The sequence below is a fragment of the Plodia interpunctella genome, chromosome 11 (genome assembly GCF_027563975.2).
Source record: "Plodia interpunctella isolate USDA-ARS_2022_Savannah chromosome 11, ilPloInte3.2, whole genome shotgun sequence".
Classification (NCBI taxonomy): domain Eukaryota; kingdom Metazoa; phylum Arthropoda; class Insecta; order Lepidoptera; family Pyralidae; genus Plodia; species Plodia interpunctella.
In genome coordinates this window covers 2,005,282-2,029,288 of record NC_071304.1, presented here as the reverse complement: position 1 = coordinate 2,029,288, position 24,007 = coordinate 2,005,282, and the positions used below count along the sequence as shown (strand labels likewise).

General features: G+C 37.6%; 5 protein-coding genes across 17 annotated transcripts in view; 3 read left to right on the top strand and 2 right to left on the bottom strand.

Annotated features, from left to right (window-relative positions):
* RNaseZ (Ribonuclease Z) overlaps positions 1-11,044 on the top strand; it is a 29,125-nt gene extending 18,081 nt beyond the window's left edge. For 6 of the 13 annotated variants that reach the window (XM_064436218.1, XM_053751393.1, XM_053751392.1 and 3 more), the window contains exons 18-31: positions 1,013-1,111; positions 2,383-2,469; positions 3,244-3,321; positions 3,816-3,938; positions 4,331-4,435; positions 5,093-5,176; positions 6,414-6,494; positions 6,606-6,671; positions 7,411-7,518; positions 7,866-7,937; positions 8,797-8,961; positions 9,499-9,615; positions 10,645-10,761; positions 10,893-11,044. In XM_064436218.1, coding sequence (XP_064292288.1) covers positions 1,013-1,111; positions 2,383-2,469; positions 3,244-3,321; positions 3,816-3,938; positions 4,331-4,435; positions 5,093-5,176; positions 6,414-6,494; positions 6,606-6,671; positions 7,411-7,518; positions 7,866-7,937; positions 8,797-8,961; positions 9,499-9,615; positions 10,645-10,761; positions 10,893-10,936 — 1,346 coding nt within the window. In that variant the 3' untranslated portion in view covers positions 10,937-11,044. Of the gene's footprint in view, positions 1-1,012; positions 1,112-2,382; positions 2,470-3,243; positions 3,322-3,815; positions 3,939-4,330; positions 4,436-5,092; positions 5,177-6,413; positions 6,495-6,605; positions 6,672-7,410; positions 7,519-7,865; positions 7,938-8,796; positions 8,962-9,498; positions 9,621-10,013; positions 10,111-10,644; positions 10,768-10,892 lie in introns of those variants that run through there. The other 7 variants (XR_008405088.1, XR_008405089.1, XR_008405090.1 and 4 more) reach the window with 7 other exon arrangements.
* Rpn10 (Regulatory particle non-ATPase 10) lies at positions 10,831-12,255 on the bottom strand. The gene has a single exon (XM_053751402.2). It carries the CDS (start codon positions 12,158-12,160, stop codon positions 11,048-11,050), a length of 1,113 nt encoding a protein of 370 aa, XP_053607377.1. The 5' UTR covers positions 12,161-12,255; the 3' UTR covers positions 10,831-11,047.
* Positions 12,256-12,517: 262 nt separating this feature from the next.
* Positions 12,518-14,109, top strand: ATPsynF (ATP synthase, subunit F). The gene is made up of 4 exons (XM_053751404.1): positions 12,518-12,681; positions 12,758-12,856; positions 13,099-13,215; positions 13,970-14,109. The coding sequence occupies exons 1-4, from the start codon at positions 12,603-12,605 to the stop codon at positions 13,996-13,998; spliced, it is 324 nt and encodes a 107-aa protein (XP_053607379.1). The 5' UTR covers positions 12,518-12,602; the 3' UTR covers positions 13,999-14,109.
* A 506-nt stretch (positions 14,110-14,615) lies between these two features.
* On the bottom strand, positions 14,616-16,124 carry Manf (Mesencephalic astrocyte-derived neurotrophic factor). Its single transcript, XM_053751403.2, has 2 exons — positions 15,434-16,124; positions 14,616-14,768 (listed from the first exon to the last, which is right to left on the bottom strand). The coding sequence occupies exon 1, from the start codon at positions 15,966-15,968 to the stop codon at positions 15,450-15,452; it is 519 nt and encodes a 172-aa protein (XP_053607378.1). The 5' UTR covers positions 15,969-16,124; the 3' UTR covers positions 14,616-14,768; positions 15,434-15,449.
* Positions 16,125-16,336: 212 nt separating this feature from the next.
* Dnaaf5 (Dynein axonemal assembly factor 5) lies at positions 16,337-23,814 on the top strand. The gene is made up of 12 exons (XM_053751398.2): positions 16,337-17,100; positions 17,232-17,415; positions 17,627-17,844; positions 18,188-18,345; positions 18,821-19,024; positions 19,273-19,423; positions 20,058-20,222; positions 21,082-21,273; positions 21,698-21,864; positions 22,584-22,776; positions 23,116-23,307; positions 23,552-23,814. Exons 1-12 carry the CDS (start codon positions 16,464-16,466, stop codon positions 23,677-23,679), a joined length of 2,589 nt encoding a protein of 862 aa, XP_053607373.1. The 5' UTR covers positions 16,337-16,463; the 3' UTR covers positions 23,680-23,814.
* Positions 23,815-24,007: the final 193 nt, after the last annotated feature.

Here is a 24,007-nt window from a genome sequence, read left to right as displayed (position 1 = left end):
TTACATTTCAATTACGGCTTGTTTCACAAATGCCTAAAGATTTTTATTGCTTTATATAGGGGATTCGTGAAGAGAGATCAAAATTTCGCGCGAATCGTTGTTTGATAGTCGTTAATCGTAATAGCATTGCCAAGGTATAAAAGTTCCCAACATCAGAGCCGAATCTTCAAAATCTTAAGGATATTTATTACGTTGATCCCGGGCTTTGCGGCGTCACAGCCCAGAACTAAACCGACAACATGCGGAGATGAGAGAGGTTGGTGTCAAATTTTGTTCAAGTAAGTGCTATTTGTAGGGTAAAAAATACAAAGACAGTGAAGAACAAACGCCGACCTGTATATATTTGATACTAGCTTTTGTCCGCGGCTTCGCCCGCGTAATTTTCCCACGGGAACAGTTACTTATTTTTCCGCAATGAAAGGTACCCTATGTCCTTCTCTATATTTCAAACTGAATGTATGCGAAATTTCAAGAAGATAGGTTGAGTTGATATAGCGTGAAGAGGTAACAAACTTTCTTTCGCATTTATATTAGGTTATAGGATATTATGTATTTTAATAGAGATATTCTTCTTCTTTGCGTGTCGATGGCAAATCCACAACGCTCTATTTGGTGCTAAATATATTCTTGCCAGAACCGAATTGGAAGTATCTAATGAGTAATTCCCATTGAGGGGGACATGTCTTGAGAGGCTCCTGTAGATCGAACATGAATGAACCGTTTTTTTTAATAGTCGTGGTGTCCCACTGCTGGGCAAAAGGCCTTTCTTCTAGTTCGCCATTCATCTCTGTCCACTGCGTAACTCCAGCAGATCTTATCCGTCGCATCTAAATCGTCCGACCATCTTGTTTTGTGGTGGCCTCTTTTTCGTCGCCAGCCAGCAGTAAATAAAAAAAATACAGAACGTCCACAGACCATTTAGCTAAATGGTCTGTAAGAACGTCTGACAAATTTTCACCGACGTATAATTATGAACCTTATCTTCTGAAGATTAGGGTAAAATCTTGTGCAGGACTAAGACAAAAGGCGAAAGGAATGACGATCGCCGGTTTGGTCAGGGGCCCGCGCAGCTCCAGTGTTTCTGAGCAGTCCACAACACGATCCAGAGCAAGTGAGTACTATGATTACTTTAAAGAATTGTTGAAAATACAATGTACTTATTAGTGAGATACAAATTTATAATTGCCTGTTTTGATTTAGAAAGTTACAAACTTATATACGAGTAGGTAGTACACTATTCCTACATTATTAATAAGTTTTATCTGTATATTTTTTGACGACCTCAGTGGCTCAGTGGTAAAGTGCTTGCCTCTGAACCGAGAGGTCCCGGGTTCGATCCCCGGTCGGGTCATGACGGAAAATGATCTTTTTCTGATTGTTCCGGGTCTTGGATGTTTATCTATATATATGTATTTGTTATAAAATATAGTATCGTTGAGTTAGTATCCCATAAAACAAGTCTCGAACTTTGGGGCTAGCTCAATCTGTGTGATTTGTCCTAATATATTTATTTATTTATTTATACTAACTTATTCAATCTGGGACTATCATCACTACACTTCAACAAGTTATCTAATCTAATCTCGGAACCTATCCTTAACAAAAATATTTTACATGGTTTATGGTGTCAGGTTTAAAGTGCCTTCATTGAGAGTCAGGATTGTTCAAGTCACCTAAAGGCATCTGACATCACATTTACGACAACCTACCGTGTCTAGTGGCAAGTAGTCGCATACACACATGAACCAATAGTAATTTATTTAATTTATCTAAAGTGTCGCCCTCTAGGGCTTGGCCACGTTGATTTGCAACAAAATGGAAAAACAAGGTGGTAAGTAGATGTGTTTACTTTAATTTAATGGTTCTACAAATGGTAATTTAGTGGTCAAACAATAAATATGTCATCAATCTCCGTAGCACGGCTTAAAGTCAGGTTTTGTATGGTTTGTATGAAAATAATACATCTATCTCTGTCGCTCCCATTTCGAATTTAACGATTCATCTTGCTGTCATAGTGATCAACCTATATTTTACACACTATGATGATGTGAAACATTATACCGGCTACTCACAATCGTCGAACGCAGACAGATGTTGACGCGAATGAATGAACATTGCGAAGTTTGTACGAGAGCTTTTATTTACCGCAATGAAAAACCAACAATGTATATCGAATCCGTCAAAGTTTGGCGAACTGTATCGCAATAATGTATAGATAGTGTCATAAGTTGACGTTGTCAACCGGCACGACCATAGATTATCAACAAACGACTTTCAAACACACACAAAAAAACAAAAGAAGGAACTTTATGATCTATCCAAATATTTTCACAAAAACAAGCGTTACAATAGCAGGTGTTAAATGAAAAATTCTTGATTTAGGTTCTTTGCACAGCGATGGTGGTGCCCGCCGCAGCGTGAGGTCATCAGAGACTTGTTCGAACAAATCTTACGACGCTGGAGAAACAGGTAAGTTTTTTTTTATTATACTTGTAAGGCACACAGTCGTACGGCAGATGATAGAGAGCGGTCACCGCCGTCAGCTATCAAACACATACGCGATGCCGAGAAAAAAATATTCCGACCTTTATATTTTCATATAAATCTTGTATAGTTATAAACTTAAGGAGGCCTACACCCTACATCCTTGGGGTAGAAAAAGGTTATCAAGAAGAAGACACATTTTAGCTCGACACTGCGTACGCGCGTAAATATACCCTTTTTCCTGTTCCCATAGGAATTTCGAAAAAATTCCTCTCTTTTCATACAGTTCAGCTTTGTACGCTCAATTGTTTCGTCGTGCGTTGTATGTTAGCTACGTATCTAAGAGTTTTGTATATAGGTGTTAATGATTTTTTTCCCACTGCTGGGCAAAAGCCTCTCCTCTTTGTTTCCAACAATTTCTATTCCTCGCCAGTTGAATCCTTATCGAAGGCCGACAGTTCGTCGGACCAGGTAGTCACTCTCCTGGGCCCTCTTTCCGGCGCCAAGCGGCTTACATGATTATGATAATTAATGATAATTATCTAAGCTAAATGAGTACATTGAAATATTAGCCGCAATAGGTAAATAATCCTTGAATACACAAGGGAACATTTGACGTGCAAAATATCGCTCTTTCTCACTTATATACATTGTAATATAGTAATGAAAAGGAAAGGTACGCAAGTCTTTACGTTTTTAACATTGTGCTCAGCAAGATAGTACTATGAAGTTAGGGACTAATTAAAATATTTGTTTTAGTCCGCACCTTGAGTGAAACAAGTTCTAACCAGAGGCCGAGGTCCAGGCCGGATTCTGCCTCTATAACCAAGCTTAACAGTAAGTTTAAATTTTTGCCGTTATCCGGCTCGAAGGACCAAACGCTCTTCGTGAAAATGGAGATTTTAGGGATGTTAAAGTACTCTTAATCGAGATTGATAATTTTAAGTTTAGTACCTGTACTAAAATTATGCCGTATGCTTATTATTCCGTATGCTACAGGTAGCATACGGCAAGGTTACGTGCCCATCCTCGTACATAACTGGACATTACAACCACATTACTGATGTATATTACCGTTGTATATATTGTAACCGTCTGTGCCCCGCGTCGTACTGCAATCAACTGAACGCCGCCACAGCGAGGTTGCTCATATCACGGTAGGAGGAAGAGGAAGAACAGTGCGAGGAAGTGTATATGCGGCTCGATGGACTAAATGAATGACAAATATTGATTTTAGGAATGCCATGATAACTTGATTTTCTTAACTGAGTTCAATTTTACCTTGAAAATATTTTAACGTCGCTGTCTCGCAACGTAACGTTCTTCCGCAGGATGTAAACTCAGAGGTGACAAGTCGCCGACCAACTCGGAGCGTATGGTCGTGGTGTCGAGTGTGGCCAGATCACGGGGGAACTCCCCAACCGCTAGTACTAGGAACTCTGTCCACTCCGCAGGTAAAGCCTGGTTTACACGATCAAGGTTACCTATAACTAGTACCTGCCGACACCTAGTGGCAAGTAGTCGCATACACACTAGTGATCTTAAACTGTCAACCAGTGTGCAAGTTTCCTCATGATGTTTTCCTTCACCGGGAGGAAGTAATGGTCTATGAAAACTACTATACATAAGTCACATTGCACGGTATAGAAACTCATGAGGCTCGTTTGAGCGGGGTCTTTACCTACATTTGGTGAAATTTGGTATGATATAAATCCAGCCTGCGGTTTAGCCGTAAAAACGGAACAGACAGGCAGACTTTCGTATTTATAATAAGTATTTGAATGGATTTGATTCGTAGAAGTGTAGGCCTTTTGTCATTAATTAAAAATGTTGTTCTTTATTTCAGTATTGTCAACTTACGACAAAGGTAAGATGGCGGAAAGTGCTTACGGGAAACCACTGGTCACTAATATCAATAAGAGATTGAAGATTATGAGGTATACACCCACACGTAAGTATGTTTTTTTGCAGAGTATTTTAATGAATGAACTGAATAGAAAGTATGTATGTGTATGTAGTAGAAAGTATGTAAGTATATATGACTTTTTGATCAAAGCGGACTTTTTGTATACATGCTCAGTCCATAAATAATACTGAACTATTGTTCGTATGGGAGTAAACCAGAAATCGCAAAAAAAATAATTTGGTGATCCATACATTTTCCTCAAGTTATGTACCTATTTGATTTTGTATGGAACAGCTGATTGTTTTTTTGCCCCCATACGAAAACATGTTATGTATTATGGACAGAGCAAATTGCAACAAGTACGGACTTAAAGCTAAAAAGGGTTGTAACTGTATTACCATCGGATAATGGAAGACACGAGTTTGAATATTCTTTCGAAAAATATTGTTACTTAGGCAGCGAGGCTGATCGTTCTTTTAGCCTTTGAGCCTTTATGAAATATAATAAAAACGCTATCGCGAGCTCTTCTACTATACTGTACTATATTTATTGGATTTTAATTTAGATTTAATCGAAGTTGCTACATAGAATTTATTTTTGTTGTTTTTTGTCTTGCATTGAAGTATATACTTAAATATACTTAATGTACTTAAAGTATATACTTAAATGCAATGTCATATACAACGTAGGCTTTTCTTTCAGCGATTTTATTCAATAACAAAGATATGGCCAAAATGAAACCAGCCCCGCCGCCCGTGCGCTCGCCAGTTAGATCTACGTTAAAATGTATGTAACAATAAACGGAATCCTTATATATTAGAAAAATAAATCCCCCTCTAGATACCAGTCTTTAGTCTCTGTATTTGGTCTGTATTTTGCGCACTGTCATGCATCTGTTGACAACAACAATGTGGCTGATGATTATTTTTTGTTCCATATTGCTGTTTCATGTCTTTCGTGTTTTAAAGTTGTTGTTGTTTATTTATTTTTGTTGTATTTTCCTCCCAGTCGTTTATTAATGACTGGGAGGAAAATACAACAAAAAGTCGTCAAGATGGATGAACATTATTATGTTCACCCATCTTGACGACCTCGGTGGCGCAGTGGTAAAGTGCTTGTCTCTGAGCCGTGAGGTCCCGGGTGCGATCCCCGGTTGGGTCATATCGCTAGCTTAATCTGTGTGATTTTATATATTGATTGGCCCGGGTCTTGGATGTTTATCTATATATGTATTTGTTATAAAATATAGCTCCCAGTTAGTATCTCATAGTCTCGAACTTACTTTGAGGCTAGCTCAATATGAGTGATTTGTCTTAATATATTTATTTATTATATGCATGTATATGTTTGGCGGATTTATCTCGCAAATTCTTTTCTGGTAGTGCCATGTTGTTTGGTGTCACTGAAAATCAGCGTCATGGCTCCTCGTCACGGCACAAGCTGAGTGTTACCCTACCCTTTTGTAGCATACTTGTAATATTAAAATTATGCTCATTTTCTGTGATGTATATTAATTGTATGCTATGAATAATTTTATTTCTATTTATATATTGAAAAAAAAAAAGGTTCCCACCAATTTTAGTATTAGAACGGTAAATAATTTTAATAGAGTGATAGATAGATAGATAAATCATTTATTCGTACTACAGTTTCACACCAACATACAATAACAATCTTAAGAAAATTTTAAAGATTACAAATGTAACATGCGGTAAGTGTGCAGTACAGGCGCACAAACAGGCTACAGCTCAGCTCAATGTTGCCCGGGGAGAGCAACCGCTGATTTTCAGCTGTCACCTAAGCGAGGACGTGACAGAGTGCGTGCGAGTGAGCTCGAGCAGAGACCACAGCTTTTCCAAGTCCAAGTATCTCTCGCTCTGAGTCGGCAAAGCGTCGAAGCGGATCACTCTACCAAAACGCAATTCTATTTTCTTTTAGCGAATGACACGTATTGTCGAATGTACCCAGATGGCGTCTTAATTCCATATTTCCATGTTTATATAAATATTTGATTTCCTTACAGCGTCTTTGCATAACGAGAAAGAAATTATCAAATCAAAGCAAAATTACTCATGGACGCCGGAATCCAACAGGTCAATCAAAAGTAAGTTATGCCAACCAAATTTTTATTTGCTGGCCAAACTATTAGACTGACTTTTTTTGCCGACTAAATTTTAAAATGGCATACAAAATAATGAATTCCCTTTTCTCACAGCGTGTTCCAGGGAATCAAGCCAGTCATCAGGTTTTCATAAGAAGCCTGAAAGTAAATCAAGAATACGTTAGTATACATCGTCAGATTACTTGGTTATTTATTTATTACATGGAAACAGAGCCAGTTTTAGCAGCGCCAGCGCCCTGGGCGAAATTACCAGCTCCCATACATGTCTGCAACAACCCCAGTATCTAGGCTAGTAGCTAGACCATGAGTCATACACGGCGCACTGGGGTTGGTGAACCAACCGTGCCCTACCGAAGCCGCGAATGCATGCAAAAGCTTTCATAATACATTACACAACAAAAGATTCCTTTAAAATTAATATTTTCAAGGAATCTTTTGTAGCTTGAGAGGTAATATTTCTATTTTCTATTAGACCGCGCCGCGTCGGAAGTCTCGCAGACGCGACGCCACAGTCGCTCACATCAATAAATTGGCTGAAGCTGAATCAGTCGTCGTTCTCCCAGCGCGGAGCGTAGTAAATTGAAAATAACCCTGTTATTCATAAGATAAAATATACTTTGAGCTAAAGTATATTTTGTCTCGTTCTGTCAATGCCAAATTTTGTAAAGTGTGATAGTGACAAAACATTATTGAGACTTTAGCTTAAAGTATACTTTCAAGTTTTTAACAATCTAAAACAAATAGGGATGTGCAACACTTAGCAGCAGTGTTTTTTTGGTCGGATATATACGACACTCGCGTAATGGACACGAAAATATATGTCGGTTTAATCATACGATATCGGAGACAAGGTAAATTTCTTTGTAACTGAATGGTCTAACCCTTATTTTTTTCACAGCAACCAGATGTACACCATCAGGCAACAAATTGAGACAGTCGCTAACTAATCCTAGTATTAAATACGACAAGAAAAACCCCATAGCAGACAGGCCAGAGTCTGCGAAAGGTCAGTTTTTCATCCAATAGCGCAGGTACAGGCAACAGCACACCACGCGTCGCAACGAGGCCATGTACTCAGAACTTGCGAGGCTTATACGCTGAGCAAAGAATGAATCTCTAGTTGACTCGTTGAGACGCGCTGAGATTGTATTTATAGACACTACAAGTAGCTATGATAAAGTTTATACGAGCTAAAAATATACATTAATTCAGGTAGGTAATTGTACCTGCATTAATAGGTAGGTACCTGTTTATAACTTCATCAACTGGCCCTCTCCGTAGCCCACTTCCATCTCCGCCAAACAAAAAATTTATCAAATTAAAATTTTATGTAATTTATTTTTTCTTTTTTAGCATTGAGACCTTATCCGAGAAGTCCGTCAAGACACGACGTGGATCATGTAAATTACAACGGTGAGCAATTATGTACGTATACGTGTTTGTCCATTACAAAAAAAAAAAGGTTTTAACTCTTTCACCGCGAATTAATTATCAGTCGGATTAATCCGACCGATAAACATTTTCATGGCCATTTCGTGAGCGTCGTCGTACCTATATATCCGAACAAAAACCCCTGCTTGTAGTGTTGCACATCCATATTTATTGTAGGCATTTTTTATCGATTCACTATGCTTCGCGTCCGCGCTGTGAGCTTGACAACTGATAGAAAGTGTCGCGGTGAAGGCGTTAAGTAAAATTTTGTATTTTCTCCATATACCTATAGATAGGAAACGAGCGAAATGTCCCTTGCTTCCAACTTAATTAGGTATTGATATGTATATAAATGCATTCAATTTTAGACTTTCTCTTGTTCAATCTGTCACAATTTACGATAAGGATTTTGGTGACTAACATTTTCTTCACACATCACATTTTTAACAATTTCCTTTAACTAAAAAAATACCACAGTAAACTAAGCTATACCGTTGCCACTGTACAACACGTTGTAATAAAATCAATTTTATAAAGTAGCATAATATTATATGGTATTTTTTAATTTAAAAGTAAATGTTAAAAATATATTGGTGACTCTAGTGTGCGGGTCGGTCTAGTCGTATGTAACTCCCTTTCAGATATCACTTTATGTCTCGTATTTCCCCAAACAGCCCGGACCAAGCTCGTTATCTGGTTGGGTGTTGTGCTTGATTTTGAGAAGAAAATGGGCGTAGGCACTATTATTAAAACTACTTTTTACTAGTAAAAGATATTGGCCGTAAACCCAGACACGTTAAACTTATGTCAAAAATACAGTAAACCCATCTATACTTGCTGGTCATTATGTTAGCAGTGATGAACGCCAAGTCTCAGCTGGTGAAGTCGCCGGACCGCAGGGGAGTCGCGAAGGACCCCTCGAAGAAGTTCGAGCCGGTGCGCGACATCGTCACCGAGAGGCTGAAGCAGCCGCTGTGTAAGAGACAGACATCGCCCATGCAGATTGGCAGACCACATTGTGAGTATGACATTACGACAGATGGCGGTTGCGAGGCGATTGATCGTGGGCTTATTACTTCCTATCCTAGAATAGTGCTGGCCACCTGTGGTTGCCACGAGGCGATTAAGGGGTGAAAAGTTTTGACAGCTGATAGAAAATAACAGCATTTGCAAAGAAATAAATTTTATTTTTTCAAGATGACCTCGGCGTTCGGGTGTCACAGCCGAGAGACTCAGTGGAATTTAAAAAAGAAATAGGGAGATACCTAATTCTTTATTAGAGGAGGGACCTAAAGGGACCTTATAGCGCCCGGCACTTAGGTACGCCATTATTTTGTATTGGAACAACGGCAATAAAGACCTAAGTTCCAGCCGCCATAAGTATGTACATAATGCATGATAGCAAAATGAATGAGGGATGCTCAGACTATTTTGATTCCCGACTTCCTAAAAATGAGAAGCACGAAGGGCATAGTCGAAGGATTTTAATAAACTCAATCTTTCTTCCATCTCGCTTGTAATAGCAAAAACATAAGTTGTTTCATTTCGTTTTCAGCGGGTTTATACAACAACAGATCATATAAGCCACAGTTAGAGGACATCAAGAGTTCATTTTTATTGTTGAACAAACAGGCGCGAGAGCAAAAACAGAAAACACTGGCAATAGAAGACGGTAAGGTAATACATGATATGTACAAAATTAGTATTCAGTAAGCCCCGTTCGCATTATGATTAGTATAAAGTGCGAGTGTGAAACTAAACCAGTGTTAAGTTCATGTCTAATGCAACTGTTAAGTTCCATCCGTACTAGGTTAAGGGGGGGGGGGGGTGAGTATGAGGCTATTAGCTAAACAATAGAACGCTAAATTAGCCACAGATAACGCGTAATTGTGGCTAGTTTAACCACTTAGTTTTAATTACAAAAGCGTTTTATAAAAATTATGTAACTTACGTAATTTAAGTAATAAATAATAGAAAGCTTGAAATAATTTTACCTTTTTTTGAATAATTTAAGCCTAGTTCACACAAAATATCCAAATTAATATATTGTAATATTTCTTATAATTTTAGTGAAAAAAGGACTGGTGCTACACTCTTATAATTTTTCAAGAAAAACTGATTACTAAGTAGAGGTGTGATGTGCAGCTTCCAGTCCCATTTTCACAAGGTAAAACTTATTAAATTATAAAATCCTGTCAAAAATATTTCCCATGTGAAAAATTCCTGGTCAGACTATGATCTTACAACAAACTTAACTTTGTAATTTGTTCATTAGACTCTGTTACTGTACCAACTGCAAATAAAAAGTTTGTTATTTTGAATAAAAATATGGGTTTTCGGAAGTTTTAATTGACCGACAGTCCTTTGTCATATTCACTGAGCTTTACAAAAGGCAAATACAAAGGTTGCATGGAAAAAATTTAAGGGTCATATAAAACAATAGGAAAACAAAGGAGATGTTTACAAAATTATTATAATAATTACTATTTATGGTTGATATGATCTATCTACAAAGAATATTGCACTTATTTAGTGTCAGTAATTTTTTAAGTCCACTTGGGAAATATTTTTTAACATCAAAATTTTTATGTAGGTTAAATGTTATCCATAAATAGAAAACAGGTTAAAATTTATTCTGATTTGTATCCTCAACTGTAACCAAATATACATAGCTGGAATAAATATGTCTTGCTCGTTTCAGACAAGAATAAGTCAGCTGTAGTAAAGAAACCTCCGGCGATAAACAATGAAGATAGGCGGAAACAGCTAATAGAAGTAAAAAAGAAATTCCGGAGCAGAAGCTTTTTCATAGATTCCAGTGTGTATTTATTTTTCTTTCTGTTACTCCTATTCAACATTTTTCTCTTCAGTAAAAAACCATTCTAAATTTTTCATTTTTATTTTATATTTAGCATTAGTACCTACTCATAACAGTATGTTTCTTTGCAGAATATGACAAAATTGAGGGGCTGAATTGGATATCATGGAAATGAATGTTTTTCAAATAAATCTTCTGTATTAAATTGATAAGTGACAGTAACACTGTTGTGTATTATGTAAACGTTTACGAGCATAATGTATTAAAAAAAAATTGAATAACATCTTCAATTTTCCTTTGAACTTGAACCCGATCCCTTTCCATCCTTGTCCTTTTGGTCTTTGTCGTCTTTTTCATCTTTGTCTTTCTTGATGGTGGACATGGCATTTCTGATGGCTTCACTTTGGGGGTCCACACCTGGGAGGTTCTCTAAAACACTTTGCAGAAAAGCAGGATCATTAATAACTTCAGAATATTCTTCAGTTCCATCAGAGACATCCATAGCTTCAACATTTTGAGGAGCTTCCTGCTGCATGCTCATCTGCATGGCCAAAGCAATTTGCTCCTCTTCAGATAGTTCCATGGCTTCACGGCCGAGAGACATCGCTAGAGCCCGCTCCATTCCACTGTTCTGTGTCTCTCCTGCTTTACCAGTGTCACTCTCAGTATTAGCTTGTTGACGACGTGTCTCTTCTTCTTGACGTTGTCTCTGCTCCTCCATAGACACACGAAGTGCGAGAGCCAACTCTGGATCTTCATTGGGGTCCACTCCAAATTCAAATGGTGACATTCCAGATCCGGATGGACCCGCACCATCTCCACCAATAAGAGGACTTGAAATTAATGCCTCAGAAAGCACCACACAGCCTCCTGCAGGTACAGAAACTAAGTGGCTACCTCCAGAAGTGTTGTCTTTGCCATTGAGAGTGTTAACAAATGTGGTCAACAAAGGATTGTTCTCAGTATCTTCTCCGAATGAAACAACATCACAGTTGACTTTCTCCTTCTTGAGCCTCTTGGCGAGTTTCACGAGCTCCTTTTCGTCTGTGTTCACAGGGGATCCTACGAATACTACGATACGCATTTTATGATTCTTTCCCTGACGATGCTTCAGCGCCAGATGAGCAATTCTTATGCCAGTTAACAAATTGATGTTACCGTTTGGTTGTACGCGGTGTAGCTTCGACAATATGCGTCCAACGTCGCTAGTCAAAGTGGCTAACACTTCCACGTTAGCAAGAGTCAGCAAACCGACATTGTTCTCAGGATTCGATCGTGTTTTGGAGTGACACACCAAGTTTACGGCATCTTGTTGTGCTTGTAGTCTTGTAGGTAGAAAATCTCCATTTCTCATAAAATCGCTGTTGTCTACACATATCATAGTACTTTCTAAGACCATTTTGAGAGATAATTTGCTAATCCTATTTTACAAAAAGTAAACCGAGCAATGCAATTCACAAATCTTCACAATGAAATTTGCTGTATAATCATAGACTATAATGACAGTGACAGATTTTAGTTTTGATTCTATATTTACACAGCTAACACAAATCTGTCAATGTTATCGAAAAGTGTGAAATTCTTTATTTAAATAAAAAGATCTAAAGAATATTCTCTGAAATTCCGAGAATATTTCCTGACCGTTTCCGTGCCTCTCGAAAATGTACATAACTGTGGTACATCGAAATCGCTAATCGATTCTCTTGTGGCTTTATGAATCACATTCGTATGTATATAAAAAAATAAAGTTTGTTCATGGGCCGTGGTGGACTGGACGTGATTGATTTGACAGTTGTGCCAGGTTTGTTCTCGGATTTTAGAGTTTCCAATTCTTTGTAATTATGGCTTTTGGAGATTATCCGAAAGAATACAACCCAGCTGTCCATGGGCCTTATGACCCGGCCCGTTATTATGGAAAGGGTAAGCATTTTGAACATAAGTTTCTGCATTACCAGGGTCAATTTCATATTCCAATGTTATGTAATTTTGTTTTCAGCTGATACTCCTTTCGGACAGCTGAAGATAAATGAAATAGGAGCATGGTTGGGCCGTAGAAATAAGACTCCTTCTGCTATCTCAGGAGCCTTCAGCCGAGGTATTTAAATTTTAATTCTATCGAATTACATATTTTTGAGGTTATATTTTAGTGTAAAATGATAATTATAAAGGTCACATTAGAAGCTTTGAGTTGTTTTTTATAGGTATGTATATTAATCAACAACATTAATGAAAATCATATACTACCATAATGGGTTTGGAAACCCAAAGATAATCTTGAAAATTCTTCAGTATCAGAATATTGATTGTCCAGTTAAAATACTATGTTTCCTCATTCAGCTTGGTGGAGGTGGCAGCATAAGTACGTGCAGCCCAAGAGGGTGGGCATGGCTCCCTTCTTTCAGCTGCTGGTTGGGTCTATGACCTTTTTCTATGCCATCAACTATGGCAAAATGAGTAAGTATTGGTTTATGCAGAGATTTTGAGATAGCTTCAAAAATATAGAAAAAGGTATAATCAAAAAGTCATAATGTGCATTGAGAATGTAAACTGGATCGCATATCTGTCAAAATGGGAGATTCAAAAAAGTTACTATTCCCGATTGATTTCTGCAAAAGAAATCACACAGAGTTGCTACTGTTGCTGAAAACAACAATGAGGTCTATCTATTATTGACTAGCTTTGCCACAGAAAGTCTTTCATGGTATGGTTTTTATGTTCTGAACTATGTATTTAGATGTTATGATCTACCAACTTTTTAGTCTAGAAAATATTGCATGTATTTTAATTTAAATATGTCTGTATGGGAAATATTGAAATGACACCTCAACAAAATAATCTTTTTCAGTCTGATTAGCATCTTCTGTATGTATAAGTATCGTTACATTTGTCTGTACAAGTAAATTGCGTTTATCTAGCGAAATAAAATATAGGTATTTGGATAGAAACAATAATACAAAAATATTTTCACAAAACCTAAATTGACATAAGTTATGCTCTAATCAATTTCATACTTGGTTCAACTTTCAAGAAAATATTGATGTTGTATATGAATGATGAAGTTGACTGTTATTAACCTTTTTATCTTTCTGTGTTAACTGAAATTGATTGGAGTTTGATTATTTTCCATAAAATGTTTGTGGGGTGTGAATTCTAATAAGTCTGAAGTTTGTCAGGTTGATATGATAAAATATATTTTTTACATTTTCAGAGCACCACAGGAACTACAAATACCACTAAAGGATGTGGTAGATTCGATTATAATCATGTATTTATGAAATTTACTCGTGAGGTTTTGTTGGTCTAGTTTCATCTGTAATACTGCAATACAATAAATAGTTTGAAAAATTATGTGTTTATTTTTTAATACTCATAAATGAACAGAGAGTGAATTGGAGTTTGCACTTCCCACTTGTCTGGCTGAGTCTCATATGTGATTGGTTAGCTGCATCTCACTGTGAATCAATTACGTGGTGAGGGTAAATAAAGTCCAACTACACACACATGTTTGATGTTTTGCATTGTGAATGCTAGATTTATGAATTATGTGAGTCAATATCTGTCTGTATATTACATAGATTTTGTATATCATTACTCCCATAGAGGTAGAAAGAAGCAAGTCGATTCTAGGTATGAATTTAAACTTTCTATAATGCAGTCCAATCAGTAATAAAACTCTTACTTGTGTCAAGGACAGAAGAACAGAAAAAAATCCCTATTTTAATTTTTTATCAGGCAACAGGCTCTTTGGCTTTGTGTTGTCTTTTATGAAGTGAAAACTACTCACGATCGCTATACATAATGTACAAGTATGTGCCTGGTAAGCACATAAAAAATTAATCAAGAAAAGACTCAAATAATTAAAAATATTTACTTAACATACAATAATAATTTAGTCATTTTAGTTCACACATCCACAAGCATACTTTGCAGTTCAAATGCAGATAGATCACCAAGAGCTGAGCGCGGCTGAACTGGGGCTCATATCACATTGTCCTATGAATAATTTACTGTAACAAGACAAAAGGTTTCACAATTAAATTTTACTTATTAAAGATAGATACATATAAGCTGCAATTGTTTCCTGTGTTATACATACAGAGTAATGTGTTACCCTTCAATCATACCCATAATTCTGCTATCATAAGCTAGACTACTTTTATGTCCAACATATATTTTATAATCTAGTTATTTACATATTCTTTGTCATTGAAATCTCCTAGTATTTTTATTTTGGAGCTTGTAAACTGTTATGTTCGCTCTTGCTTATGATGACAGTGTTGTCCTGGCCAATGGTAAGACATTTCATTGTGTGTGTGATATCACTTTGTGAGTAAAGTCATAATAACACTTGCCTCTGTTATAAGTAGGGTTTAATCAAAATCCTTTAGTTATGTATGTTTAGTTGCATATTGTAATGACAAAAACACTTATAATTTTGTGAAGCAAATAATTTACTGCATTGTTTGCACCAAATTATTATAATGGATTATTTGAAGAGCACACTTTTCGAGTAGTGATGGCATAAAGCCAGATAAAGCTTGTGATACTTGACACTTACAGATATCAGATGCATGATTGTTCATTATGAAATTATTATAATTACATAAACATGTTTAATCTTGGAATTACAAAGAATAAAAGAAGTCCCCAATTTGTAGAACATATAACTCACCTATTGTATAACATTTTTAAAGTTCAGATCTTGTATACTTCGGTTTGAGTTCCTCTATTCTCTTGATGAAGTCGGTCTTCTCGATGCAGCCGTCGCACACTTCATCCCAGTCGTTGAGAACCTTCTTTAGGTCACGAACCTTCAGCTTTTTCAAGTCAACGTTATTAAGATCAATCTGTTTATCGAATCTCAGGTCACAAATTTGAGCGTCTTTTTTCCTCAATTTCTCGCAAATTTTGTCAGAAGGCATCGACCAACTCAGAGGTTTTGAAAGCTCACCAAGAATGCCGGTGGCAGATTCCTCCAAACCACCCAAATAGTAACAGAACCGATTTTCTTTGTTCTTACTGCCTTTACAGAACTTCTTGAATTCAGCCTCTATCAATTTGGGGTCCTTCTTGACATCATCTGATAATGTAGCCGCAAATTTGTCGACAGTTTTCACACAAACTTCGCATTCGCCTTCCCTCAGTGCTAGGGTTACTTGCAACACGGCCGCCGCAAATAACAAATGAAGTACGTTTGATTTATACATTTTGGTTAATTAACTATTTAGAACAAGTATTTTAACAACTTATTGAAGCTGAGCTGAGTTACTAATAATACAATAGTCGAAACTTGAACTCAATCAAAAATGCTGGAAGAATCTTGGACAGTCAGCAAAATGAAATGAAGACGTTGACAGATTTACTTGGCCTACTGTGATTGGTGCACGTCTTCTCTCTTGTCATGATAATGTTGCCAAATAATAAAAATATTATCGATAGAAACTGCAAAATCTGCGCTCGTTTGGTGGGTCGGCTTGGCTTGCTTGACACTGCGATAGCTCGTCTACTCAAACCGGAAATCAGCTGTTATTTTTTTACGTTACAGAGGAACTGGCAATACTTATTGAAATGTCTTACTGTCTTTTGCTTTTGTTGTTGTTATGGAAACGAGCATGTTTGTTTGATAATAATTCTAGAATTCTTTGTTTTATCAATAGTACAGAATTAGGGTCTCCTATGAATGCATAGTAAAAGTGTTGAAGATGGCAGAAATTAAACCAAAGCTTCAGGAAAATCCTCGAGCCACTCTCGAGCAATATATCACGGCTTTACAGAGCGAATCCAAGATGATTAGAAAACAGGCATTGGTGAACATCAACGCAGAGATATTTGAGAGTTCCGTGAACATAAATTGCGACTTGACTGTGGTGTTTCCAGAAGTGTACGCTTATATCCTTAAAAGCTTTTCCGATCCCTCGGAAGCATGTCGTGAAACCGCGGCCACTATTATAGAGAACTTCATAGAAAAACTGCCTTTGAACGATTATTATTTAACATACATATTGCCAGTGATAGTGCGCCGTGTAGGCTGCCCAGAAATAGTTGAAGAGTCTGAGGAGATTCGCTTAGTTTTGATACAACTAGTCCGCAAGATATTAGAGAAATACAGAATGACGCATCTTCTAGCTCCCTTTATTAATGATTTCACAAGTATTCTGACTAAAACTAGCACAGATCCTTATCCTAAAGTGAAGCTGGAGGCTTGCGAATGTATTATTTTACTTTCAAAGTTCCTGGAAAGAGATTTTCACTTCCAGTGTGAAAGTTATGTCAAACCCGTTTTGTCCAACTATTCCCACCAGCATTTTAGAGTGAGAGTCGCAGCTATTAAAGCCATTGGTAAGAATAAAAAATGTTCATTTCCTCTTCTAGTCTCACAGTTTTACTAAAAAATGATGTCTAAGTTACACACATCCAGAATTTTAAAATAATTTTGTTGAAAATGTAAATATGTACAATTGTTTTCTTAGGAGCAATAGTAATGGCTGGTAATGCTAAATGTTTTGAGCTGTCCATCACACCGATGGCTGAGAAGCTGTTTGACGAGAATTCTCAAGTCCGGCTGCAGGTTACTCAGGAAATTGGCAACTGGATGCTCAACTATAGAGACAGATATTCTTTCTGGCATCGTATGATACCTCTTGTCCTGACCAGGTGATATTTTGTTATTTTCCAATCATATTTTTCTGTATAAATTATTATCTACATATACATATATTTTTGCTTGTAAACTGTATTACTAAGATTTTTTTAAACATTATGAAAACCTAGTCAACTTGTATTCAGCATACAAGTATTTATATATTCAATATTTCCATTGAACTAAATTATAATGTGATTCTATATGTATTAATCACATTTTCAGCATGAGTGATGTAATGGCTGACATACGGGAGACTGCCGCCAAACTTTGGATAGACATAGGTCTTCAGTACATGGAAGAAAACGAGGAGGATCTGAAGAAGAAGACCGACTTCCTCAAAGATGTGCCTACCCACTATCCTGACATTAAGAGACCAAACCTTGGCTGTAGAGTTCTGGTGCAGAGCAATATTGGGAAGATTGTACCGGCAATTTACAAAGGTTTCAAATTTTATTTACCTTAGAATATACAATCCCTTATATTTTTTTGATTCTGTGTCACATAAAAGTTGTCTAGAGTGTTTTATTTTATGAAATTTTTATAATGTTTACACATTATAACTATTAAATAAATCTTCTTATGTTATAATTTTCTCTTTCATAAAATAAAATATCATGTGTACATTCATACAATATTACAATACAGCTGTCTTAGATAAGTACATCCCCCTAATTAAAAAAAAAGAAAGATTATCTCAGCATTTCATTTTCGAACAATTTTCTAAGAAATTACCCTTTTTAGTGGTGAGGTTGCCAGTATTTTTTTATATTTAAATATTTTTAGAAATGGAAGGCTGGCAGGCTGACGCGCGGTTGCGCTGCTCCCAGCTGCTGTGTTGGTTGTTGTTGTGTGCTGAAGAGGGTTCCACTCAGCACGCCAACACTATTGTGAGGACCATGGCCCGCGGCGCCGCTGATGAGGACTCTAGGATCGTTGTTGAGGTTAGATTGGCCCTCTCTTTTTTCTTCCTCAGACGTTGAGCGTCGGAGCCCAGGGCTCGCTTTCCTACTTTTTCGCTTCCTTTCATACGGTCGCCGGTATTAGGGATACCGTCATGAGGTCAGTTGGCGCTATACATATTTTATAGTTTTAATACCCTAATAGAAAATCTAACTTAAACTAATTTATTCCATCCATTCAATCTCTCTCTCTCTCTCATCTTACCCAGGCATTAAGCATTGTAGCCCAAAATCCGCGTTCTTTTTTTTTTCTTTCCCACTTTGTACGTCCTTCGGCATCCTTATTTGTCAGAACTGACATACATATTTTTTATAGACTACCACTCGCTGCCCGTGAAGTAAAACAAGTACGACATCATAACACGCACATTGGTACTTGTGTAAAAATTACTTAAAACGAATTTTACTGCCGCCTGTCAAAGCGAATCTATCCTTATAGTAAACAAATTTACTTCAGATAAAACGTGCAGCAGAACTATTTGGTTACTTCATCAGCCCCGACACCTGGTGGCCGCTGCTGGAAGCCGACGTGGACTCTTGGGCAGTGCTGTCAGTGCTCGCTAACATCCTGAAGGGCTCGCAGGTGCACCAGGTCAAGGAGAAGGTCATGGGAGAACTGTGCAAGGAGCTGGCCGATCCTGACAGGTGTCGGACTAGGAAGGTAAAAGCGGAAATGGAAAGCGAATGAAAATTTTGTAAAATTGATTTTTTTTGTGATTAATAAGAATTTTACCCATTACGATTCGCAAATCTTTCTTCTCTTTTGGAAATGTATCTTCCTATCATATAGCAATTAGTTTTGTATACGAGAAGTGAACTATGGAAATGGGAAGTCTGCCAACCGTGTTACCAGTTTACGGCTGTGACTCAGAAAACTACTACCATACAAATAAATATTTTTGTTGGTAGGCGAAGTACCAAACAAACATGATGCATGTGATGGAAGCCCTGATGATTCTGTGCGGTGAGGAATGCGCGCCGATCGCTGATGAAATCTTCACCATCGTCTTCACTGTCTATGCTATGCCGATAGACGAACAGATACAGTTTATGGCTTATTGTAAGTGTAGTTACCTCTATGACGCGGTTTTACTTTCACATGTACATTCGTGAATATAATGTTTCTTCGCCCCCCTCCGCCCGTATGTCACAATCAGAATTACTGATGTTCCACCATAGTAACTACAAGGGTAGGTATACTGCAACGTATCTGAATTAACTGGGCTCCGACTAAACTACAGCAAGTATTTCGGACTGCTACATTGAAGTTTCTGGGTTCGAATCCCGGTCATGTCAAGATGAAAATGTCATTTTTCAGATTGTCTTAGATGTTTATGTATATAATTATTGACGACCTCGGTGGCGCAGTGGTAGGATTCTTGCCACTGAACCGAGAGGTCCCGGGTTCGATCCCCGGGTCTTGGATGTTTATCTATTTGTATTTATTATAAAATATAGTATCGTTGAGTTAGTATCCCATAACACAAGTCTCGAACTTACTTTGGGGCTAGCTCAATCTGTGTGATTTGTCCTAATATATTTATTTATTTAATTATTTTTTATGTTATCATTAATTATACCATGACACAAGTCTCGAACTTACTTTGAGGCCAAATCGATGTGTGTGATTTGTTTAGAAAAGTAAGTATGTGTTATTCTCATAGCAGATCGAAATATAAAGGTACATTTTCCAGCGAACCTGGATAGACTGCGTTTCATAAAAAAGGACGGTCGCTCTATAACATCTCTATACGAGAGACACATCAGCCTCGTGTTGGAGAACATCACGAGCGACCCGCTCACCTGGACGCTCATGTCGCCTGACCGGTGCCTTTTGGAATGCGTTCTGTTGCGGTGTGGTGAGTCATATTTAAATTATCACGAGATCTAGATAAGTACATTATTTGGTTGTGGTCGAGCCTGACGTCAACCCTCTTTGGGAATGCAATTGTTGCCCATTAGCTGTCAGGGCAGCATTATTTCCCTTTATCGCCTCGTACGAAATCCACGGGCAGATAGTCTCAGTCAGTGCCTATTCTTAAGCAGTATCGTCCACACAAAAATCGGGATAATACCCTTATCCCACTTTCTGTGTGGCGGATGTGGATGTGTTTTTTTTTACAAATAATCGTATATTTTTTATTCGATTACCCAAAAGCGTCAGGATAGGGAATCATTTTGGGATTTCATATGAGATATTTATTCCCTAGGTTAGCTTGAAAAACCATATCCATAACCCATTCAAGGTGATAGGTAGATTTCAAATGTTTTTAACCCCCGACGACAACAGGAGATGATGAATAAATTCAAGGCAGTCCGTGGCTTCGTAGCAACCAAGTGGCTGAACAGATTTTGATCTAGTTTCTTTTATTTAAAAGAGAATTTAATCGAGAATGTTCTTAGCTATTATTGGAAAATGTGCGTTCAGACGTTTTAAAATCGTCAGCTCTTTTCTAGAAGATGAGACGGCAGCTACTTCGGCGGGGCTTTTTTTAAATTTTTAATTTTGTTTTTACTAACTTATGCCCGCGGCTTCGCCCGCGTGTATTTCCCACGGGAGCTTTTATTTTTCCGGGTTCTCTGTACTTCAAATCACGTGTATGTAAAATTTTAATAGGTTTGGTTGAGTAGATAAAGTGGTATGAAGAGGTGTGAAAACATACGTGCTTTCGAATTTATAATATTAGTTGGGATTGATTACTTGATTTTGACCTTTAGGATCAGCAATAGGCAACCACTTGCACCTCATAGCGCCTCTCCTGACCCAATGCCTGGCGACCCCGAAGGTGGACCCGGAGGTCAAGCTGAAGATCTTCACGAGTCTCTCCATGGCTCTTTTGAGGCGCGAGGACAACTTTAGGAAGTGCGACCGTGACGCCTTGGAGGCTTTCCTGAAGGCTGTTATCAAAGGTATGTGACATTGTCATTGAACATTTAAATATTAATTGAAAACACGCATATTTGCGTCATATTTATTTTACTATTTAGGAAGAGTTACAGCTAAGCCCTACTAATATTACTAATGCGAAAGTTTGCGAGGATGTGTCTACGTTTGTTAATGTTTCAGGCAAAATCTACTGGACGGATTATTATGAAATTTGGTACACGGGTAGAATGTAACCTGGAATAACACATAGGGAGAGAAGCCTCGCATCTTTCATCGTTTCTTATATAGCCGAGCCATGCCGAACCCATACCCCTCTCGTCTGCTTCAGCCCCACGCATCACAACTATTCCTAGAAATATGTCATTATAAGGCGAATAAACTAAAAAGATGCTTAAACTATTTTCTCCGAGGTGAAGAAGAATGCAAGAATTGATTTTATTTGTCTAGATGTGATAATGCCAAACCTAGTGTGGACCCCGGGGCGCACGGCCGAGGCCATCCGCACCGCGGCCGTGGCGTGCCTGTGCTCAGCTCTGCAGGAGAAGCCGCAGGATCAGATCTCCACGGAGAAGGGAGATGGAGACAATAACGGTAGCCCCGGACAGGACACTGAGGTGATCAACATGCATTTCAGGACATCATATACAGGGTTACTGGTGTCAAACATTACCTTCCAAACCATAACCTTCCAAAGGCGCATAAGGTACATAGAGACTAACATCTTTCGTTCTAAGAGTTTTGTCTACAACGTAATAAATGCAAAAAAAAACCTTTTTTGGTTTTAATGTCGTTTCTATAAAATGTTAACTCTGTGATTGTATTCTACTACTGTACTGTTTCGAGTTGCTTGGCTATTACATACAGTTAAGATGTGTAAAATCGCAAATGAGATTGTATTTTTTTTATATGAAAATAGTCTTTAGGAAGTTTTGCGTTTGATACCAGTAACCCTGTATATAACAGTTGTTATAAAATGTAAGTAAATACTCGTTGTCAGAAAGGCCTTTGTCCAGCAGTGGCTAACAAAAAGGTTGAGAAAGAAACTGAGAAAACGCTTAGATGAGAGAAAGATAATGTTTAAGCATATTTGCTGCGTTTGTCTCACTTGTATCATTGGATGCTTTCTTTTATTTCCATCCACTGATATGATTTCCGAGCAGATATACAGATACAGTATCACGTGTTATCCTCTTACGGGGTAGACTAAGCCAAAAATTGTGAAGCCCTAAATTATAAGTAAAGTTTTTTAATTATCTATCTACAAAAATATCAAAACTACGCTTATATTTTTTCTATCTATACTTATATCTTATTTTTTTTATTCAATTGTCAGAAAGTAGACCTGTTCCCAACGAAGGAATCCTTGGAGCCGTTGCTTGAAGAGATTGTGCCTCTGCTGGCGGGTCTCATAGACGACAACTCGGCCTTGACCCGCCAGCACACGCTGCGGGCCATCAGCTGTCTCGCGCCGTTGGCTAAACAACGCGATTGCTTCACCAGCGATGTACTGCACAAGCTGTATTTTGGTAAGTTTAGGTTATACTAGCTGCGTCCCGGGGCTTCGCTCCCGTGGGAATTTCGGGGTAAAAAGTACCCCATGTGTTATTCCAGGCTATATTCTAGCCGTGTACCAAATTTCAATCGGTCCAGTAGATTTTTCGTGAAAGAGTAGCATACATACATACGTACACTCTTTTTATACAACAAAGAAGAAATAAATATAAAGTAGCTATGGTTGGGAATGGAACAATGTTGCCATATAATAAATAAACTACTGAAGCTACCTCCTTCAGTCGCAGACCGACAAAAAGGAAAAAAAAATCATATAATAATAATCTCAAAGTTGAATTATTAATGTTTTACAGTAGTCCTCAAACGCTTGGATGACAGCAACGACACAGTCCGCTCGTACGCGGCGCACACGACGCGCAAGCTGTTCGCCAGCCGGCCGCTGCCGTACGACACGGTGCTGTTCGGCGCGCACGTCGACGCGCTCTACAGCGCCTTGTTGATACACCTCGACGACGCTGAGGAGGCGTTCCGGGCTGAGATATTGGGTGACAATTTTTTTTTTAAGAATATAATAAGCATTTTGATACGTAATTAAATTTATATTTCGAATAAAAATTCATAAATTTGTGAATATTTTTTTCGAAAAATTAGCGTGTGTTAACCTTGTTTCTTTTAAAATAAAGATTACACAAAAGTTCGTACAATTCGTCTTCGATTGAAATTGGAACACTAAATTGATTAAAATTCACCTTTTTAGTGTTCTTATAAATATGTAATATATTTTTACAGATACATTGATGGCGTTAAGTGAAATAGACCCGAAGACACTTATGGCGAAGGTGAAGGCTAACATCCATCTTTACAGAAACAAGGCAGCCTACGAAAGGCTGACCAGGCATCTTGAAAAAGTTATATAATTCTGTACTATGTTCTTTCAGTTCTAGTCGAGTTATTTAAGATTTATTTAGTTCGAAATAGGAACTTTTTATTTTAATTTAATGCATTGACGATTACGTGGGGCGTATGAAATAAATTGTGTTCAAAATACATTACATTTTTGTTTTCATTGTATCTTTCGTACTGGAATTCAACATTTTTGGAATTCAACATAATGGTCGGGAAGTGTGCCTAATTAAAATAATTCGTAATTAGTGGACGGCTAACACAAACATTTTGTGTTATAAACAAAGAATTTCATATTTCATACAAAACTTGAATGCTTACGAATGAGCAAAGTCGGAGCTA